The 22450-nt window shown below is 40.8% G+C and overlaps 1 protein-coding gene across 1 annotated transcript; it reads right to left on the reverse strand.

The window, feature by feature from the left end:
• Nucleotides 1–957: 957 nt before the first annotated feature.
• On the reverse strand, nucleotides 958–2009 carry LOC108309036 (cAMP-dependent protein kinase catalytic subunit gamma-like). Its single transcript, XM_017535103.2, is given in 2 exon segments — nucleotides 958–1568; nucleotides 1571–2009. Coding segments are annotated over 2 exon segments (1050 nt in total).
• Nucleotides 2010–22450: the final 20441 nt, after the last annotated feature.

The raw sequence follows: 22450 nt of genomic DNA on the forward strand, positions 1-22450 counted from the left end.
TTCCCAGGCCCTCTATCACCGAAGGGTCTCTGCTGCGCAGCATTTGAACGGCCGCCATGTTTCCTGGTCCGTCCCTCCCGCCGCCACCCAAAGGCATTGCATCCAGGAAGCTCAGCTGGGGCTTTGTCAAGGCCTAGCACACTTGGGCCAGGAGACCCAGTGGCCAGCAGGGTCCAGGCTTGGGTACTGGCTGGGAGAAGCCGCCGCCGCCATCAATCACTGAAGTGGGGTGGGGTAGAGAGGTTCACCATGGCTTCAAGGCCTGAGCCTGGCCAGGCCAATGCGAAGCCACAGCGGAGGCCTCTGGTGTCTGAAGGGCAGAGAGCACGGCCTGTCCCGGGGCCCCCCAGCTCACCCACCAGCCCGGGGCCGGAGGGCCTGGAGGGCCCAGGAGGAGCTCGCAGTGCTCTGCGTCTCTCTGCTTTCTCTGCCGCACTGGAACTCTATTTTTTTAATTTTTAATTTTAGCAAGCAGCCCACTAAACATGGCACTAAACCCCTCTCCTTCCCAGGCAGGATTACTCTGAAAGGCAGGTGTGCTTTTCATTCATCCTGTCTTAGCAAGTGGTGCCTGTTCCGTGCTGGAGTTAAGTTTGAGCCCCTCTTTCTACACCCTGTTCATGGATACACCAGCAAGACCTGGCCTAAATAGAGCTGAGAAACTCGTTTAAAACAGGCAGAAGTGGGCTGGGGCAAGGGGGACTCTGCGGGAGGAGGAAAGGAGAAGCTCAGAGGGTCCAGGAAGGCATAGGGGGTGAGGGAGCAGCTGGTGTTCCTGTCCCTTTAAAAATCTGGGCTTCCTTCTACCCAACCCCGGAGGGTCGGGTGGGGGGTGAAACTAGATGCAAGGAACTTTGGGTCCCTCTGCCTGTTCAGTCCAACCCTGCCACCCACCCACCAAAGAGAAAAAAAAAAAAAAAGAAAGTAAAGAAAAGCCACAGGGGCACAAGCACACACCTAAAACTCAGAAAACTCGTTGGCACACTTCTCGTTGATGGAGATCCGGATCTCTTCCTCCTCATAGTTGTCAAAGTTCCTGGCATCCCCAGGACCTGTGAACTTTGGGATGAAGAGAGCTTCCACCTTCTTCTCATAGATGGCGATCCACTTGGTTGTGGCGAACCACTTGTGGTTCTTGATGTCGCTGACCCCATTCCGAAGGTTCTTGAAGTGCTTGGTGAGGTCCACCTGCAGCAGGCTCCGCAGCAGCTCTTTGAGGTCAGAGTTGACGTGGGAGGGGAACCGCACCTTCCCAGAGACGATCTTCTCGTAGATCTGGATTGGCTGGTCAGCGTAGAAGGGCAGGAAACCCACGGCCATCTCATAGGTGAGCACCCCCAGGGCCCACCAGTCCATGGCCTTGTTGTAGCCTTTGCTCAGGATTATCTCGGGGGCCAGGTCCTCGGGGGTCCCGCACAGGGTCCAAGTGCGGCCCCTCATATGCTTGGCGAAACCGAAGTCCCTTACCTTCAGGTAGCCCTGCAGGTCGATGAGGAGGTTCTCGGTCTTCAGGTCGCGGTGGATGAGGTCGAGCGAGTGCAGGTACTGGAAGGCCAGGATGATCTGGCGGCATAGAAACAGGCATGGGGCTCTCTGAACCTTCCGATGCACCATAGGTGGGAGAACATCCCCCCACCCGACACGAACTCCATCACCAGGTACAGGTTGGAGTTGTTCCTGAAGGAGAACTGGAGCTTGACGAGGAACGGAAAGTTGATCGCCTGCAGGATGCGCTTCCCGTTCAGGACGTGCTCGACCTGCTTCAGCTTCACCACCTTCTGTTTGTTGAGTATCTTCACGGTGTTGTGGCCGCCGCTCTCCCGGTACCTCACCCGCACCACCCGCCCGAAGGAGCTGGTGCCCAGCGTCTTGAGCAGTTCAAACTGATCTGAGCTAGAGGTGCTCTGAACGGGGTGTTCCCATCTGTAGAGGAAATCTTCTTTGGCTCTGGCTAGGAAGTCTTTCACGTCCTCCTGCTGAGTGTCCTTCTTGGCAGAGGCGTTGCCCATGGTGGTGGTGGCGATCAGAGCCTTATCTGTTTCTTTCTTTTTTTTTTTTTTTTTTAATATTTTTTTTTTTTTTTTTTTTTTTTTTTAAGTTTTTTTTTCTTTATTTTTTTTTTTTGGGGAGGATTTTCTCTCTCTCTCTCTTTTTTTTTTTTTTAGAAAGAAGAAAGGAAATAAAGAAAGAAAAGAAAGAAAGAGAGAAAGAAAGAGGAAAAGAAAGGAGAGAGAACGGGAGTCTTGCTCTATTGCCCAGGCTAGAATGCATTCTAAAAATGGATATTAAAAACCTCTTTTATGCCAATAGTTGTGTTTGACAATGGAGACAGGAAGGAATAAGGGAGGAAGATAACAGACAAGCAGCCAACCAATATTTCACTTAAACCTGTGAAATGCTGTGCATTTGCTGAGGAGTGATTTACTTCCACTTATGTGGTCACTTATAGAGTAGGTGTGATGTGGTACTGAGAAAAATATATATTCTGTGGATTTGGGGTGGAGATTTCTGTAAATATCTATTAGATTTGCTTGTTCCAGGTCTGAGTTCAAGTCGTGGATATCCTTGTTAATTTTCTGTCTGGTTGATCTGTCTAATATTGACAATGGGGTGTTAAAGTCTCCCACTATTATTGTGTGGGAGTCTAAGCCTCTTTGTAAGTCATTAAGAACTTGCCTTATGTATCTGGGTGCTCCTGTATTGGGTGCGTATATATTTAGGATCGTTAGCTCTTCTTGTTGCATCATTGATCCTTTTACCGTTATGTAATGTCCTTCTTTGTCTCTTTTGATCTTTGTTGCTTTAAAGTCTATTTTATCAGAGACGATAATTGCAGCTCTTGCTTTTTTTTTTTTTTTTACTTTCCATTTGGTTGGTAAATCTTCCTCCATTCCCTTATTTTGAGCCTTTATGTGTCCTTGCATGTGAGATGGGTCTGGATACAGCATACCGATGGATTTTGGCTTTTTATTCAATTTGCCAATCTGTGTCTTTTGATTGGGGCATTTAGTCCATATAAATTTAGGTTAATATTGATATGTGTGAGTTTAATACTACCATTTAATGCTAGCTGGCTGTTTTGCCCATTAGTTCATGCAGATTCTTCATTATGTTGATGCTCTTTACCTTTTGGTATGTTTTTAGAATGGCTGATACTGGTTGTTCCTTTCTATGTGTAGTGCTTCTTTCAGAAGCTCTTGTAAAGCAGGCCTGGTGGTGATGAAATCTCTGAGTACTTGCTTGTTCACAAAAGATTTTCTTTTTCCTTCGCTTATGAAGCTTAGTTTGGCTGCATATGAAATTCTTGGTTGAAAGTTCTTTTCTTTAAGGATGTTGAATATTGGCCCCCACTCTCTTCTGGCTTGGAGGGCTTCTGCTGACAGATCTGCTGTGAATCTGATGGGCTTCCTTGTGTGGGTAACCTGACCCTTCTGTCTGGCTGCCCTTAGCATTTTCATTTTAACCCTGGTAAATCTGACAATTATGTGCCTTGGGGTTGCTCTTCTTGAGGAGTGTCTTTGTGATGTTCTCTGTATTACCTAGAGTTGAATATTGGGCTGCCTTGCTAGGTTGGGAAAGTTTTCCGGCATAATATCCTGAAGAGTATTTTCCAACTTGGATTCATTCAATTCGTCACATTCAGGTACACCTATCAAACGTAGATTAGGTTTTTTCACCTAGTCCCATATTTCTTGGAGACTTGGCTCATTCCTTTTTACCCTTTTTTCTCTAATTTTGTCTTCTCGTTTTATTTCATTGAGTTGACCTTTAACCTCTGATATCCTTTCTTCTGCTTGGTCAATTCGACTGTTAAAACTTGTGCATACTTCGTGAAGTTCTCGTGTTGTGTTTTTCAGCTCCATCAATTCACTTATATTCCTCTCTAAATTGTCTATTCTCGTTAGCATTTCGTCAAATCTTTTTTCAACGTTCTTAGTTTCTTTGCATTGGGTTAGAATAAGTTCTTTTAGCTCACAGAAGTTTATTATTATCCACCTTCTGAAGCCTGATTCTGTCAATTCATCACACTCGTTCTCCATCAGGCTTGTTCCCTTGGTGATGAGAAGTTGTGATCCCTTGTAGAAGGAGAGGCATTCTGATTTCAGGTATTTTCATCCTTTTTGCGCTGTTTTCTTCCCTTCTTTGTGGATTTATCCACCTGTCATCTTTGTAGTTGCTGACTTTCAGATTGGGTCTCTGAGTGGATGTCCAGTTTGTTGGTGATGATGTTATTTATGTCTCTTAGTTTTCCTTCAGCAGACGCTCCTCCCCCACAGAGCTGGACCTTCCCGGATTCAGCTGTGCTTGCTGTGAAACTCTCAACCCACAGCGTTTCCAATTGCTGTTTTTTTGTGTTGTGGGACCAGCCGAACCTCATCACCTGGATTCCTGCCTCAGAGCCTTTTTTTTTTTTTTTTAGTTGAACAGTCAGTTCTCTCCTAGATGTTCCAGTCGCCTCTTGAAAAGGCACTGGTATCTCTGTGATTTCCTGTGTGGTGGCCCACTGCACTGGCTGAAACAGTGGCATTGAAATTCGTGGTGCTTTTTGGCTGGTAATCTTCCTGCCTGCCTCCCTGTTTCAGTCCCGTCTTCATTCAGCTAAATGGGTGACTGTCTTCCTGGAGCTCCAAATGCCAACCAAAAGGGCACCCAGTCCTGTATATTCTGCACTGAGAACTGCTGCACCGGGGGCAGCAAAACAGCCACTCTGGCCAAAAGAGTTGTACTGGCGACCCGTGGGGCTCCTCCTCCTGGGACACTTCTGATCTGTGGGCAACAAAAATCCGTCTGAAAATGCGGCGTCCCCTCACTCTCTGCACTTTCCCTGGGAGCTGCAATCCTGAGCTGCTCCTAATCAGCCATCTTGGATCTCTCTCTCGTATTTTTTTTTATTTTCCTTGAAATTTTCTCTTTGACCTATGGATTGTATAAAAATATGTTGTTTACTTTCTAATTGTTGAGATTTTCCTGTTATTGTTCTTTATTGACCTCTAGCATGATTTCATTGCGGTCAGAGAACACACTCTGTGTGATTTCAATTCCTTTACATTTGTTGAGGTTTTTTTGATGGCCCATGACGTGGCCTATCTTGGTATAGGTTTCATGGGCACTTGAAAAGAATATATATTCTGCTGTTCAAATGTCTATTAGATTCCCTTGGTTGATGCTGAGTTCTTTTGTAACCTTGATGATTTTCTGTCTATTTATTCTATCAGTTGTTAAAAGAGGTGTGTTGAGGTCTTCAATGGTATGTTTTTCTATTTATTTTTTAGATTCTCAGTTTTTACTTCACATATTTTGCAACTTTATTATTTGGTGCATACATATTTAGGACTGCTAAGTCTTCTTGGTAATGGATAGTTTATCATTATATAATGCCCTTTTTTGGTCTGGTAATTTTCTTTGTTCTTAAGTCTACTCTATCTGATAATAATGTAAATATTCCTGCTTTCATTTTATTATATCTTTTTCCATCCTTTTACTTTCAACCTGCCTATATTATTATATTTGAAATAAGTTTTTCATAGATAACATACAGCTTGGTCATGTTTTTTAATCTACTCTGCCAATATCTGTCTTTTATTGGTATGCATATATTTAGATCATTTACATTTAATGTAGTTAATATTAGTACTTAAGTTTTCCATTTTATTTTAGTTTTTTTCTGTTTGTTATTTTTGGTCTGTGTTTTTCTGTTTTTGTTTGTTTGTTTGTTTGTTTTTCCTGCCCTCTGGCTTCTCATGTGGTCTCCAGTAACACTGAGTCAGTGGGAAGAGTAGGAAAATGAAGGGGAAAAAGAAGGTTCATTACTGGCTAGTGGGGTGAAAGTCTGGGCTCTCTAACTTGACTTTTCTGGCATCACCCCATTGGGGATGTTGGAGCATATCAGCATAGCCTCATGAGTGTGAAAGCCTGGACTTCCTACTCAGCCCTTACTGCTTTTAATGTGGTTGGGGACCCAGTTTTTTCTGTGGTATTTGGCTAGTTGAGTGGTTATCATCGCAAAGTTTTCTGCCTTGCTCAGCTTTTCCTTTCCTGGTCCTTCAGGCAGAGAGAGCTTGTTTTTGCTGGGCCTTTTTTTTGTCTGTGCCCTTTAGCATTTCCAAGTTCCTGGCCTCTTAAGCTTCAAATCTGGAATATATGAAACAAGAAGAAAGCCTAAGTACTCACTCTTGTGTCATTCCTTGCATCTTGAGGTTCTTAACTGGTCTGTTCTCTACAACTTTCAGAGTGTTCTTATGTTGGTTTTATATATAATGTTCCAAGTTTTCAGTTTTTAGTACTTGGAGACAGGAATAGGGAAAACTATGTCTACTCCATTTCCCTGGAAGCATAAGTCTCAGCTGATATTTTATAAATGAAATGTGCAAATGCAATTCAGTAAAGAAAGGGTAGTCTTTTCAATACATGGTGTTAGAACAATTGGATATCCATGTGCAAAAAAAGTAAACGTTTTTCTAAACCTTACATCTTTTTTTTTTTTTGAGACAGGTTCTCACTCTGGCCCAACCTGGAGTGCAGTGGCATGATCATGGCTCACTGCAGCCTCAACCTCCCAGGCTCAAGTGATCCTTCTACTTCAGCCTGCCAAGTAGCTGCGACTACAGGCATGTGCCACCATGCCCGGCCAATTTTTGTATTCTTTTTTTGTAGAGAGAAGGTTTTGCCATGCTGCCCAGGCTGGTCTTGAATTTTTGGGTTCAAGCAATTGCTTGGCTTGGCCTCCTAAAGGGCTAGGATTACAGGTGTGAGCCACCATGCCCAGCTCTCACATCTCATATAAAAGAAATATTCAAAATGGATCATAGATCAAAGGAGGAAAAAATGCAAATTTCCTAATTTGCCTTGTTAGGGAAATGCAAATTAAAATCATGATGAAATAACACTACACACGTATTAGAATGGATGAAATAAAAAAACACTGACTATAACAAAAGTTGATGAGGATACAGGGCAGCTGGAGCTGTCATACATTGCTAGTGGGAATGTAAAATGCTGCAGCCACTTCTAGAAATAGTTTGGCCAAATTTTTAAAAAATGAAACACTCAGCTACTATACATCCCAGCAATTGGGCATTTATCCCAGAGAAATGAATTTATATTCACACAAAATTCTGTACACAAATATTTATAGCATCTTTATTTGTAGTAGACAAAAATGGAAAACAACCCACATGTCCTTTAGTGGACGAATGATAAAACAAACTGGGGTGTCTTCATACCATAAAATACTACTCCTCAGTGAAAAGAAACAAACCATTGATACATGCAACACACCTGAATCTCCAGAGAACTACGCAGAGTGAGAAAGCAAATCCAAAAAGGTTATGTACTATATGATTCCATTTATGTAACATTCTTGAAATGGCAAAATTATAGAAATGTAGAACAGATGAGTGGTTGCCAAGGGCTAAGGAGAGGGTTGGGGATGTAGAGAAGTGCATGTAGCTATATAAGTGCAGCCTGAGAGATCCTTGATCTGTATCTTGCACATATCAATCATGCTATCCTGGATGTGATTTTACAGTATAGTTTTGCAAATGACATCTTGAGATATTCACTGGGAGAAACTGAGTAAAGAGTATACCGGATCTATTATTTCTTAAAATTGCTTGTGAATCTACAGTTATCTCAAAATAAAAAAATTAAAAAACTGTATCCTATTAGGCTAAGTTGTTACTTATTACAATAATATATAATAAACAAAGGTTCCTTTAAAATATCAATTGATCATATGTCTATGGGTTTCATTCTGGATGCTCTAATACCATTCTATTGATCTAGGCATCTGTTCTTTCTCCAATACCTAATACTGTCTTGAGGCAGTAGTAATTCTGGGGTAGTTTGGCCTATGACTGGCTATAGTAACTTTAGAAAATAAGCATTGTGTCTTACAGCTTAAGGTGTTTCTTTCCCAAAAATTGTTTTGACTATTCTGGTTTTTTTTTTTTTTTTTTTTTTTTTTATAAATTTTCTTATTTTTTTTTTTTTTTTTTTAAGAAAAACTTTTTTTTTTTTTTTTAAATTGTACTTTGGGCTCTAGGATACATGTGCACATCCTGCATTCTGCAGAATTGTTGTGTAGGTACATATATACCATGGTGGTTTGCTGTCTCCATTTCCCCCAAACCCATTGCCTACATCAGGTATTTCACTGGCGTTAGGTGTTAGCCCTTCCCATCCTCCCCCCGACCCTGCTGTCCCTCCCCTCCCTTCCCCTCCCCTCTACCCCCCAACCTAGCCCAGTGAGTGTTGTTCTCTTCCCTGTGCCCAAGTGTTATCATTTTTCATCACCGCCTATGAGTGAAAACATGTGGTGGTTGGTTTTCTGTTCTTGTATCAGTTTGCTGAGAATGATGGTTTCTAGATTCATCCACGTCTCTACAAAGGACAAGTACTCGTCATTTTTTATGGCTGCATAGTATTCCATCATATTCCAGTAGTATTCCAGTCTGTCATCAGTGTGCATTTGGGTTGGTTCAAGGTCTTTGCTGTCATAAACTGTACTGCAAACATATGTGTGCATGTGTCTTTGTAACAGAATGATTTATAATCCTTTGGGTATATACCCAGTAATGGGATTGCTGGGTCAAATGGAATTTCTGTTTCTAGAACCTTGAGAGATCACCACACTGTCTTCCACAATGGTTGAACTAATTGACACTCCCAAGAACAGTGTAAAAGTGTTCCTTTTTCTCCACATCCTCTCCGGCATCTGTTGTCTCCAGATTTTTTAATGATTGCCATTCTGACTGGTGTGAGATGATATCTCATTGTGGTTTTGGTTCGCATTTTTCTGATTACCAATGATGATGAGCATTTTTTCATATGTTTGTTGCCCTCATGTATGTCTTCTTTTGAAAAGTGTCTGTTCAAATCCTTTGCCCACTTTTGAATGGGTTTTTTTGTTTGTTTTTTTCTTGTAAATCTGACTCAGCTCTTTGTAGATTCTGGATACTAGCCCTTTGTCAGAAGAATGTATTGCAAAAATTTTTTTCCCATTCTGTTGGTTGCCGGTTCACTCTAATGATTGTTTCTTTTGCTATGCAGAAGCTCTTAATTAGATACCTTTTGTCTATTTTGGCTTTTGTTGCCATTGCTTTTTGTGTTTTAGTCATGAAGTCCTTGCCTGTGCCTATGTCCCGAATGGTGTTGCCTAGGTTTCCTTCTAGGGTTTTTATGGTGTTGGTTCTTATGTTTAAATCTTTAATCCATCTGGAGTTAATTTTTGTGTAAGGTGTAAGGAAGGGGTCCAATTTCAGCTTCCTGCTTACGGCCAGCCAGTTTCCCCAACACCATTTATTAAACAGGGAATCCTTTCCCCATTGCTTGTTTTTGTCCAGTTTGTCAAAGATCAGATGGTTGTAGATGTGTGGCGTTGTTTCTGAGGCCTCTATTCTGTTCCATTGGTCTATATCTCTGTTTTGGTACTAGTACCATGCTGTTTTGATTACTGTAGCCTTGTAGAATAGTTTGAAGTCAGGTAGCGTGATGCCTTCAGCTTTGTTCTTTTTGCTTAGAATTGTCTTGGCTATGTGGGCTCTCTTTTGGTTCCATATGAAGTTTAAAGTATTTTTTCCAGTTCTGTGAAGATCAATGGTAGCTTGGTGGGGATAGCATTGAATCTAGCAATTACTTTGGACAGTATGGCCATTTTCACAATATTGATTCTTCCTAACCATGAGCCTGGAATGTTTTTTCATCTGTTTGTGTCCTCTCTTATTTCCTTGATCAATGGTTTGTAGTTCTCCTTGAAGAGATATTTTACGTCCTTTGTTAGTTGTGTTTCCAGGTATTTTCTCTTTGTAGCAATTGTAAATGGGAGTTTGCTCATGATTTAGCTCTCTGTTTTTCTGTTGTTGTATAGTAATGCTTGTGATTTCTGCACATTGATTTTGTATCCTGAGACTTTGCTGAAGTTGCTTATCAGCTTGAGGAAGTTTTGGGCTGAGAAGATGGGGTCTTCTAAATATATAGGGACAATTTGACTTCTTCTTTTCCTATTTGAATGCCCTTTATTTCTTTTTCTTGCCTAATTGCTCTGGCTAGAACTTCCAGTACTGTATTAAATAGGAGTGGTGAGAGAGGGAATCCTTGCCTAGTGGCAGTTTTTAAAGGGAATGCTTCTAGTTTTTGCCCATTCAGTATGATATTGGTTGTGGGTTTGTCATAAATAGCTTTTATTATTTTGAGATACATTCCCTTGATACCTAGTTTATTGAGAGTTTTTAGCATAAAGGGCTGTTGAATATCGTTGAAGGCCTTCTCTGCATCTATTGAAATAATCATGTGGTTTTTGTCTTTGGTTCTGTTTATGTGGTGGATTACGTTTATAGATTTGCATTTGTTGAACCAGCCTTGCATCCCTGGGATGAAGCCTACTTGATTGTGGTGGATAAGCTTTTTGATGTGCTATTGGATTTGGTTTGCCAGTATTTTATTGAAGATTTTTGCATCAATGTTCATCATGGATATTGGCCTGTAGTTTTCTTTTTTAGTTGTGTCTCGTCCAGGTTTTGGTATCAGGTTGATGTTGGTCTCATAGAAAGAGTTAGGGAGGATTCCCTCTTTTTGTATTGTTTGGAATAGTTTCAACAGGAATGGTACCAGCTCCTCTTTGTATGTCTGGTAGAATTTGGCTGTGAACCTGTCTGGACCTGGACTCTTTTGGTTAGTAGGCTATTAATTGCTGCCTCAACTTCAGACCTTGTTATTGGTCTATTCAGGGTTTCAACTTCTTCCTGGCCTAGTCTTGGGAGTGTGCAGGTGTCCAGGAATTTATCAGTTTCTTCCAGATTTACTGGTTTATGTGCATAGAGCTGCTTGTAGTAATCTCTGATGGTAGTTTGTATTTCCAAGGAATCGGTGGTGATCTCCCCTTTATCATTTTTTATTGCATCTATTCGATTCTTCTCTCTTTTCTTTTTTATTAGTCTAGCCAGTGGTCTATTTTGTTGATCTTTTCAAAAAACCAGCTCCTGGATTTATTGATTTTTTGAATGTGTATTCTGTGGTTTTGGGGTGGAGTGTTCTGTAAATGTCTTTTACTAGTATTCTTGGTCCAGATGTGTGTTCAAGTCCTGGATATCCTTGTTGACTTTCTGTCTCATTGAACTGTCCAATATTGTCAGTGGAATGTTAAAGTCTCCCACTATTATTGTGTGGGAGTCTAAGTCTCTTTGTAGTTCATTAAGAACTTGCTTTATATATCTGGGTGCTCCTGCATTGGATGCATATATATTTAGGATAGTTAGCTCTTCTTGTTGCATTGATCCTTTTACCATTATGTAATGCCCTCTTTGTCTCTTTTCATCTTTGCTGGTTTAAAGTCCATTTTATCAGAGACTAGTATTGCTACCCCTGCTTTTTTTTTGCTCTCCATTTTCTTGGTAAATCTTCTTCCGTCCCTTTATTTTGAGTCTGTGTGAGTCTTTGCACATGAGATGTGTCTCCTGAATACAGCACACTGATGGGTCTTGACTTTTTATCCAGTTTGACAGTCTGTGTCTTTTGATTGGGGCATTTTGGCCATTTACATTCAATGTTAATATTGTTATGTTTGAATTTGATCCTGCCATTTTGTTACTGGCTGGTTGTTTTGCCCATTAGTTTATGTAGTTTCTTCATTGCATCATTGTTCTTTACCCTTTGGTGCTCTTTTGCAGTGGCTGGTACTGGTTGTTCCTTTCCATGTTTAGTACTTCCTTCAGGAGCTCTTGTAAGGCAGGTCTTGTAGTGACAAAATCTCTCAGCAATTTCTTGTCCATAAAGGATTTTATTTCTCCTTTACTTAGGAAGTTTAGTTTAGCTGGAAATAAAACTCTGGGTTGCAAGTTCTTTTCTTTAAGGATGTTCAGTATTGGCCCCCACTCCCTTCTAGCTTGTAGGTTTTCTCCCAAGAGATCTGCTGTGAGTCTGATGGTTTTGACTTTGTGGGTGACTTGACCTTTCTCTCTGGCTGCTCTTAGGATTTTTTCCTTCATTTCAACCCTGGTGAATCTGACAACTATGTGCTTGGGGTTGGTGTTGCTCTTCTTGAGGAATATCTTTGTGGCGTTCTCTGTATTTCTTGTATTTGAATGTTGGCCCACCTTGTTAGGTTGGGGAAGTTCTCTTGGATAATATCCTGAAGAGTGTTTTCCAACTTGGATTCATTCTCCCCATCACATTCAGTGATGCTGATCAAGAGTAAATTAGGTCTTTTCACATAATCCCATAGTTCTTGGAGGCTTTGTTCATTTTTTTTCACTCTTTTTTTCTCTAATCTTGCCTTCTCACTTTATTTCATTGATTTGATTTCTATCACTGATATCCTTTCTTCTGCTAGGTAGATTTGGCTGTTGAAACTTGTGTATGCCTGCAAAGTTCTTGTGCTGTTTTTCAGCTCCATCAAGTTGTTTATGTTCTTCTCCAAGCTGGTTATTCTAGTTAGCATTTCATCTAACCTTTTTTCAAGGCTCTTAGTTTCTTTTCATTGGGTTAGAACATGGTCTTTTAACTCAGAGAAGTTTGTTATTACCCACCTTCTGAAACCTGCTTCTGTCAATTCATCAAACTCATTTTCTGTCTTGTTTTGTTCCCTTGATGGTGAGGAGCTGTGATACCTGGGAGGGGAAGAGGTGTTCTGGTCTTTGATGGTTTCATCCTTTTTGCACTGGTTTCTTCCCATCTCTGTGGATTTATCTCCCTTTGGTCTTTGAAGGTGGTGATTTCGGGAGGAATCTCTCTCTGAGTGGATGTCCTTTCTGTTGTGGTTAGAGATATATCTTTTTTGGCCTGTAGAGGCACTGTTGGGCTGCCTCGGATTCAGTCAGGTTGCTGGGTGTGTGGTCTTCCCCTGGAGTTTATTTGCAGGTTAAGTTAGCCCCGCCTTACCAAAGGCATCTCTCCTTCTCCCAGCTTGATTTTCCTGGTTGGGGTCAAACTGGTTTATTCACTGCCAAGCTCTCTAGCATGCAGGCTTTAGTTTGAGTTTTATGGGGGTGGGCCCTGCCAGGCCTTATGGCCTGTTTCCCTGCTTTCAACTCTCCTGCACCAGGTGGGAGCCATCACTCAGATTTGCATCAACAACCCATGGTGCCCCTCAGTCTGGCAGGGCTCTCATGGACAGTGGGTTGCAGGAGGGATGAGGTAAGCACAGGATCCAAATCAGAGCACCATGGGGGTGAAGTCCCTGACCCTCCCAGCCAGCTGCATGTTCCAGGTGGGGATGTGCCCCGCCCTGTCTCAGTTCACCCTCCGTGGGCGGCACTCTCCCTGCTTTGGCTCCTTCCCTGGTCTATTTTCAGAGTCCTACCAGTCCCACCGAAACAAACCTGGCACCTCACTGGGAATCATGAAGTCCTCTGGCCCTCTGCGTCTCATTCGCTGGGAGCTGCATAATTGTGGTGTTGCCTTCTCTTGGCCCAACACTGGGGATTTTTATTTAGTTGCATTGAATCTATAGATCAGTTTGGGGAAAATTGTCATTGTAACAGTGTTGAATCTTTCGATTCCTAAACATGGGATATGTCTTCATTTATTTAGGTCTTTTTACATTTGTTTAGGTTTTGAATGTGTTTTGGTTTCACTCTACAGATCTTGCACATAGTTTGTAAGATGTACTTCAAATATATTGTGATTTTTGGTTCTATTCTTAATGGCACTTTTAACTTGAATTTTCCATTGTTAATTGTTAGTATACAGGATTGTTTAGGATTTCTACAATCATTTCATCTATAAATGAGAGTTTTATTTCTTCCTTCCAATCTGTAAATACCTTTTATTTATTTTCTTTGTTTTATTGCACTGGCTAAGATTTCCAGAATGTCACATGCCATGTTGGGCTTTCTCTGACCTTAATGTGTTCTCATTGGACCCCATTATTCTAGAAATCTCATGAAGTTTAGAGAAATTTTTTTTTTAACAATCGAGAATAGTCTAGTTTGATTATGGGTGACCCCATTAGTATCAGTATTTACTATATGTCATATTAGGAGCTTTTCCTCCCTCTCTCCCTCCTTCACTTCCTCTCTCTTTCTTTCTTCTCCCTTCCTCTTTCTTTCATTTCTGTTTTTTCTTTTTTCATTTTTCTTTCTTTTCTCTCTTTTTTCTTTTTCTCTATCTTTTCTTTCTTTCAAGACAGAGTCTTGCTGTGTTGACTAGGCTGGACATGAACAGGGATATTTTCTTTCTGAGCCACTTCTCTTCATCCCCAACCCTCTCCCTAACCCCTAACAACCAGTCATTTGTTCTACAATTTCTATAATTTTACCATTTTTAAGAATGCTATATAAATGGAATCATGCACTATATAACATTTTGGATTGGCTTTCTCACTCAGGATAATTCTCTGGAGACTAAGATATATTGGATGTATCAATGGTTTGTTTCTTTTTATTGATGAGTAGTATTCCATGGTATGGAGATACCACAGTTTGTTTCATCATCCATCCATTAAAGGACATCTGGGTTGTTTTCCATTTTTGTATACTACAAATAATGCTACTACAAATATTCGTGTACAGCGTTTTGTGTGAACATTTTTCTTTTCTTTTTAACAAATTACCATGAAATGGAATCTTCCAAACATTAAGAGGCAGAGACCAACTTAAAACTGAAATTGCCTCAACATAAGGCAATGCCAAGTAGTTACCAAACATGTACTACCCACTCCTGCCTGAAGGTGGAAGTCTTCAATTATGTAATGGTCTAGGCCACAACTTGTGGAGGACTGGTGACATCCATGCACAAGGCCCCTACTGACGTGAGTCAGGTTCAAGTGAGACACATATCCATTCCTTCCTTTATTCATTCCTGTAATATTTATTGAATCTATATCCTGTACCAAATTCTGTTCTAGGTACCAGGGGAGCAAAAGTTAACAAAACATACAAAAATCTGTCGTTAAGGGAAGACAAGTGATAAACAGAATAACTGAAGTATACAGTATGTTTAAAAAAATAAGTGCTGGGAGGATCCAAGATGGCAGATTAGACACAACTCCAGCGCACAACACCCAGTGAGAGAGACGCAGAAACCCAGAGATCTCCTAGCTCCAACCGAGGTACCAGGTGCATTTCAATGGGTCTGGTGCTAGGGTGAGCAAAGGCCACTCAGGGCAGACTGAGCCGGGAAGGGGTGCTGCTTCACCCAGAAAGTGCATCTGACCGGTGAGTTGGAGGCTCCACCTCTTGCGCTGCAGTCCAGATACAGCGCTTTCCCCAAAGCCTCAGCAATACACAGAACAGGGGATCTTTGCCAGGCAAGCGCCAGGAATTACAAGTTTGGAGTTGAATAAGAGTCTGCAGACTGAGCTATCGCCCCCTCCCCCCACCTGGAGAGAGAGAGAGAGAGCTGTAAGTGGGTGCAGCTGGGCAACCCCTACCCCATGACCGGAGAGAGAGAAAACTGAAAGGGGGAGACTGCCGGGTGCAGCTGGGCGGGTCCCTACCCTTCCCCACAAACCCCAGAGGGCTGAAGCTCTGACTCTGGTGGTTTGCGTAGCCAGTGCCACAGTCTGAGATGAACCCTGAATGATCCAGCCCAGTGGAGGAAGGGCACAACCCACCACTAGAGGGGTGGGACTGGGCTACATGTTTTAACAAAAAACACAGGAAGCCTATGTAGCAATGGGACAGCATTCTTGACAACCCAGCAGCGCCTACAGATCAGCAGAAGAGGTGGACCTAATCTCCCAGCATAAACAAAAAAGACACAGGAAGTTTCCCTAGTAACCTGAAGGAGTCCCTAGAAACCCAGTATTGCCCCCACAGGCAGACAAGCGACCTCATCAAGCAGCTCTCTGACACCACAGCCAGGTAAATCCACAAAGATGGGAAAAAGCCAGCGCAAAAAAGATGAAACCATCAAAGACCAGAACACCTCTTCTCCTTCAAGGGATCACAACTCCTCAACAACACAGGATCACAACTTGACCAAGAAGGAGTGCGAACAATTGACGGAAACAGGATTCAGAAGGTGGATAATAACAAACTTTTCAGAGCTAAAGGAACATGTTCTAACTCAATACAAAGAAACCAAAAAGGTTAGATGAAATGCTAACTAGAATAACCAGCTTAGAGAAGAACAAAAACAACTTGATGGAGTCGGAAAACACAGCACGAGAACTACATGAAGCAAACACAAATTTTAATAGCCAAATGGATCAAGCAGATCAGAAGAGGAAGTTACAGATGTTCTGTTTATTAAACAGAAAACATTAACAACTTGGTTGCACATTGAAACACACTAAGACATGAAAATCAGCANGAGATTGAAGATCAATTCAATGAAATAAAAAGAGAAGGCAATACAAGAGAAAAAAGAGTGAAAAGAAATGAACAAAGCCTCCAAGAAACATGGGATTATGTGAAAAAAACCTAATCTACGCTTGATTGGTGTACCCGAATATGATGGGGAGAATGAATCCAAGCTGGAAAACATGCTCCAGGATATTATCCAGTAGAACTTCCCAAGACTAGCAAGGCAGTCCAAATTTCAAATTCAAGAAATACAGAGAACTCCACAAAGATATTCTTCAAGAAGAGCAACCCCAAGGCACAAAATTGTCAGATTCACCAGGGTTGAAATGAAGGAAAAAATGCTAAGGGCAGCCAGAGAGAAAGGTCAGGTCACCCACAGAGGGAAGCCAGTCAGACCCACAGGAGATCTCTTGGCAGAAACCCTCCAAGCCAGAAAAGAGTGGGGGCCAATATTCAACATCCTTAAAGAAAAGAACTTTCAACCCAGAATCTCATATCCAGCCAAACTAAGTTTCATAAGTGAAGGAGAAATAAAATCCTTTATGGACAAACAATTATTGAGAGATTTTGTCACCACCAGACCTGCCCTACAAGAGCTCCTGAAAGAAACACTAAGCATGGAAAGGAACCAGTACTAGCCACTGCAAAAGCAAACCAGTTGGCAAAGACCAAAAATGCAATGAATAAAATGAGTCAACTAATGAGAAAGAAAACCAGCCAGTAACAAAATGGCAGGATCAAATTCACACATAACAATATTAACATTGAATGTAAATGGCCTAAACGCCCCAATCAAAAGAGACAGACTGGCAAAGAGGATAAAAAGTCAGAATCCATTGGTGTGCTGCAATCAAGAAACCCATCTCACATACAAAGACACACATAGACTCAAAATAAAGGGATGGAAGAAGATTTACCAAGCAAATGGAGAACAAAAAAAAGCAGGGGTTGCAATCCTAGTCTCTGATAAAATGGACTTCAAACCAATAAAGATCAAAAGAGACAAAGAAGTACATTACATAATGGTAAAAGAATCAATGCAACAGGAAGAGCTAACTATCCTACATATATATGCCCCCCAACACAGGAGCACCCAGACATAAAGCAAGTTCTTAATGACCTAAAATGAGATTTAGACTCCCACACAATAATAGTGGGAGACTTCAATACTCCACTGTCAATATTAGACAGATCAACGAGAAAAAATTAACAAGGATATCCAGGACTTGAATGCAGAGCTGGACCAAGCGGATCTAATAGACATATACAGAACACTCCACCCCAAATCCACAGAATATACATTTTTCTCAGCACCACATTGCACCTACTCTAAAATTGACCACATTATTGGAAGCAAATCACTCCTCAGCAAATGCAAAAAAACAGAAATAATAACAAACAGTCTATCAGACCACAGCACCATCAAACTAGAACTCAGGATCAAGAAACACACTCAAACCCGCACAACCACTTGGAAACTGAACAACTTGCTTCTGAATGTTGACTGGATAAACAATGAAATGAAGGCAGAAATAAAGATGTTCTTCGAAACCAACGAGAATGAAGATACAACTTACCAGAATCTCTGGGACACCTTTAAAACAGTATCGAGAGGGAAATTTATAGCAATAAATGCCCACCAGAGAAGAGAGGAAAGATCCAAAATCGACACCCTATCATCAAAATTGAAAGAACTAGAGGAGCAAGATAAAACAAACAAACAAACAAAAAAACTCAAAAGCTAGCAGAAGACAAGAGATAACTAAGATCAGAGCAGAACTGAAGGAGATAGAGACACAAAAAACCTTACAAAAAATCAACAAATCCAGCAGCTAGTTTTTTGAAAAGATCAACAAGATAGACAGACTGCTAGCCAGATTAATAAAAAAGAAAAGGGAGAAGAATCAAATAGATGCAATAAAAGATGATAAAGAGGATATCACCACTGATCCCACATAAATACAAACTACCATCAGAGATTACTACAAACAGCTCTACTCACATAAACCAGTAAACCAGGAAGAAATGGATAAATTCCTAGACACTTGTACTCTACCAAAACTAAACCAGGAGGAAGCTGAAACCCTGAATAAACCAATAACAAGGGCTGAAGTAGAGGCAACAATCAATAGCCTACCAACTAAAAAAAATCCAGGTCCAGACGGGTTCACAGCCGAATTCTACCAGACGTACAAAGAGGAGTTGGTTCCATTCCTTCTGAAACTGTATCAAACAATACAAAAGGAGGGAATCCTCCCTAATTCATTTTATGAGACCAACATCATCCTGATACCAAAACCAGGCAGAGACTCAACTGAAAAAGAAAACTTCAGGCCAATATCCATGATGAACATTGATGCAAAAATCTTCAATAAAATACTGGCAAACGAATTGCAACAGCACATCAAGGAGCTTACCCATCATGATCAAGTAGGCTTCATCCCGGGGATGCAAGGCTGGTTCATCATACACAAATCCATAAGTGTAATCCATCACATAAACGAAACCAAGGACAAAAACCACACAATTATCTCAATAGATGCAGAGAAGGCCTTTGATAAAATTCAACAGCCCTTCATGCTAAAAACTCTCAATAAACTAGATATTGATAGAACTTATCATAAAATGATAAAAGCTATATATGACAAACCTACAGCCAATATCATACTGAATGGGCAAAAGCTGGAAAAATTGCTTTTAAAATCAGGCACTAGACAAGGATGCCCTCTCTCACCACTCCTATTCAACATAGTATTGGAAGTTCTAGCCAGAGCAATCAGGCAAGAAAAAGAAATAAAGGGTATTGATTAGGAAAGGAGGATGTCAAACTGTCTCTATTTGCAGATGACATGATTGTATATCTAGAAGACCCCATCGTCTCAGCCCAAAATCTTCTCAAACTCATAAGCAACTTCAGCAAAGTCTCAGGATACAAAATCAATGTGCAGAAGTCACAAGCCTTCCTATATACCAATAACAGACAAACAGAGAGCCAAATCAAGAGTGAACTGCCATTCACAATTGCTACAAAGAGAATAAAATACCTAGGAATACAACTAACAAAGGATGTAAAGGACCTCTTCAAGGAGAACTACAAACCACTGCTCAATGAAATAAGAGAGGACACAAACAGGTGGAGAAATATTCCATGTTCATGGTTAGGAAGAATCAATATTGTGAAAATGGCCATACTGCCCAAAGTAATCTATAGATTCAATACTATCTCCATCAAGCTATGAATGACCTTCTTCACAGAACTGGAAAAAAAAAAAACAAAACACTTTAAAGTTCATATGGAATCATAAAAGACCCTGCATAGGCAAGACAATCCTAAGCAAAAAGAACAAAGCTGGAGGCATCACACTGCTGGACTTCAAACTATACTACAAGGCTACAGTAATCAAACAGCATGGTACTGCTACCAAAACAGAGACATAGACTAATGGAGCAGAACAGAGATCCCAGAAGAAACACCACACATCTACAACCATCTGATCTTTGACAAACCCAGCAAAAACAAGCAATGGGGAAAGGACTCCATGTTTAATAAATGGTGTTGAGTAAACTGGCTAGCAATGTGCAGAAAGCAGAAACTGGACCCCTACCTGTCACCGTACACTAAAATTAACTCCAGATGGATCAAATATTTAAACGTAAAACCTAACACCATAAAAACACTAGAAGAAAACGTAGGCAAAACCATCCAGGACATAGGCATAGGCAAGGACTTCATGACTAAAACACCAAAAGCAATGGCAATAAAAGCCAGGATAGACAAATGGGATCTAATTAAACTCCAGAGCTTCTGTACAGCAAAAGAAACCATTCATTAGAGTGAATCAGCAACCAACAGAATGGGAAAAAATTTTTGCAATCTACCCATCTGACAAAGGGCTAATATCCAGAATCTACAAAGAACTAAAACAGATATACAAGAAAACAAACAAACAACCCCATTCAAAAGTGGGCAAAGGATATGAACAGACACTTTTCAAAAGAGGACATACATGAGGCCAACAAACATGAAAAAATGCTCATTATCACTGGTCATTAGAGAAATGCAAATCAAAACCACACTGAGATATCATCTCACGCCAGTTAGAATGGCGATCATTAAAAAATCTGGAGACAACAGATGCTGGAGAGGATGTGGCGAAATAGGAACACCCTTACACAGCTGGTGGGAGTGTAAATTAGTTCAACCATTGTGGAAGACAGTGTGGCGATTCCTCAAGGATCTAGAAATAGAAATTCCATTTGACCCAGCAATCCCACTATTGGGTATACCCAAAGAATTATAAATTGTTCTACTATACAGACACATGAACACGTATGTTCACTGCACCCCTGTATACAATAGCAAAGACCTGGAACCAACCCAAATGCCCATCAGTGATAGTCTGGACAAAGAAAATGTGGTACATATACACCATGGAATACTTCACAGCCATAAAGAACGATGAGTTTGTGTCCTTTGTAGGGACTTGGATGAATCTGGAAATCATCATTCTCAGCAAACTGACCCAAGAACAGAAAGCCAAGCACCGTATGTTCTCACTCATAGGTGGGTGTCAAACAACAAGAACACGTGGACTCAGGGAGAGGAGCATCACACACTGGGGACAGTTGGGGGGGTAGGGCAGGGGGTGGGGAGGGAAGGGAAGGTGGGGAGGGATAACATGGGGAGAAATGCCAAATATAGTATGCACCTAAAGTAAAATAAATAAATTTAAAAAAATAAGTGCTATGCTAAAAAAAATAACTAAAAGAACAAATGAGAGAAAGAGATGAGGGTATCAGGGGAGTCAATGTTAAGTAGAATGGTAAAGGAAGGCCTCACACAGAAAGTGATATTTAATAAAAACCAGAAGTAAGGAAACCAGACATGCAAATAGTTGGGGTTGAGGCCAGGGTCCTGAGGTTGAAGAACGGGGTAAAAAAAAAAAAAAAAAAAAAAAAAGAGGAAGAAGAAGAGGTTCAGTGGATTGAGGGTGAGAGGGAGGAAGGGAGAGTGAGTAACAGAAATCAGATTATGTTGGGCTACTTAGAGGACTCTTTCTCTTTTCAGAGTTAGATGGAAAAACTATTGGAGAGTTTTGAGCAATGAATTTACATGAACCAACTAACACTGAAAGGAGGCAAGGGCCATCTTACTTTGTATGAGTCAGTGAGGGATGATTTTTCCCCTTATTCTTTAATACAAATATAAAAAAATCAAGCATATCTTCTCTACAAAGAGAAACCTTTCATGAGGAATTTGCAAATTCTTTTGTTGTCTTTCTCTGGTGGAGATGTCTGGTCCATCTTTTGGGAAGGGGGACCAGACATCTCCCAGTTGTCCCATGTCTCAGACATGTCCCAGTTGCACTTGGTTTCAGAGCAATAGGTATTTGCACTCTACAAATCCTCTCTGGTATATCAGAGAGTTTCAGGCCCATAAAAGGAATTTTCCATGTGCTCTTTCATAAGACCCAATAAACTTATACTCAAATATTTGGTTTTATCATGTTGGCTTACTAGCATGCAATAAGCTTACTGTTCTAAAAAAATAATTTATATTTTCTAGAACTCAGTGGATTTTTTTTTCTGGCAGAAAATTATTAATGTTTTTCCCATTGATTTAAAAATAAATGACAGCTGGCATGGTGATTCATGCCTGTAATCCCAGCACTTTGGTAGGCTGAAGTGGGTGGATCACTGAGGTCAGAAGCTCGAGACCAGCTGAGCAACATGGTGAAACCCTATCTCTACTAAAAATACAAAAAAATTAGCTGGATGTGGTGGCACACATCTATAGTCCTATATACTTGGGAGGCTGAGGTGGGAGAATCACTTGAACCCTGGAGGAGGAGGTTGCATTGAGCCAAGGTCACATCATTGCCTGGGTGAAAGAGAGAGACTCTGTCTCAAAAAAAAAAAGCATGTATTTGGGGGACATGAACAAGAAAGTATTTTAAAAATAATGGACATCACCCATAACATCATTCAGAAAAAAAATCCAATGAACAGTTTTATATTCTTTAATCTTTATGTTTTCTCAAGGTTGAGATGATAATGTCTATACAATTTTTATTCCTCTTTTTACTTGAAATTATGTCATAAACATTTCCCAGGTTATTCCATATTCTATACCATCATTTTTAGTGACTGCGTAGTATTTCATCATATACAATGAATCAAGATTTACCCATCCATCCCTGCTTGTT

This window comes from Cebus imitator, unplaced genomic scaffold (genome assembly GCF_001604975.1).
Source record: "Cebus imitator isolate Cc_AM_T3 unplaced genomic scaffold, Cebus_imitator-1.0 Scaffold91, whole genome shotgun sequence".
In the NCBI taxonomy this organism is placed as follows: domain Eukaryota; kingdom Metazoa; phylum Chordata; class Mammalia; order Primates; family Cebidae; genus Cebus; species Cebus imitator.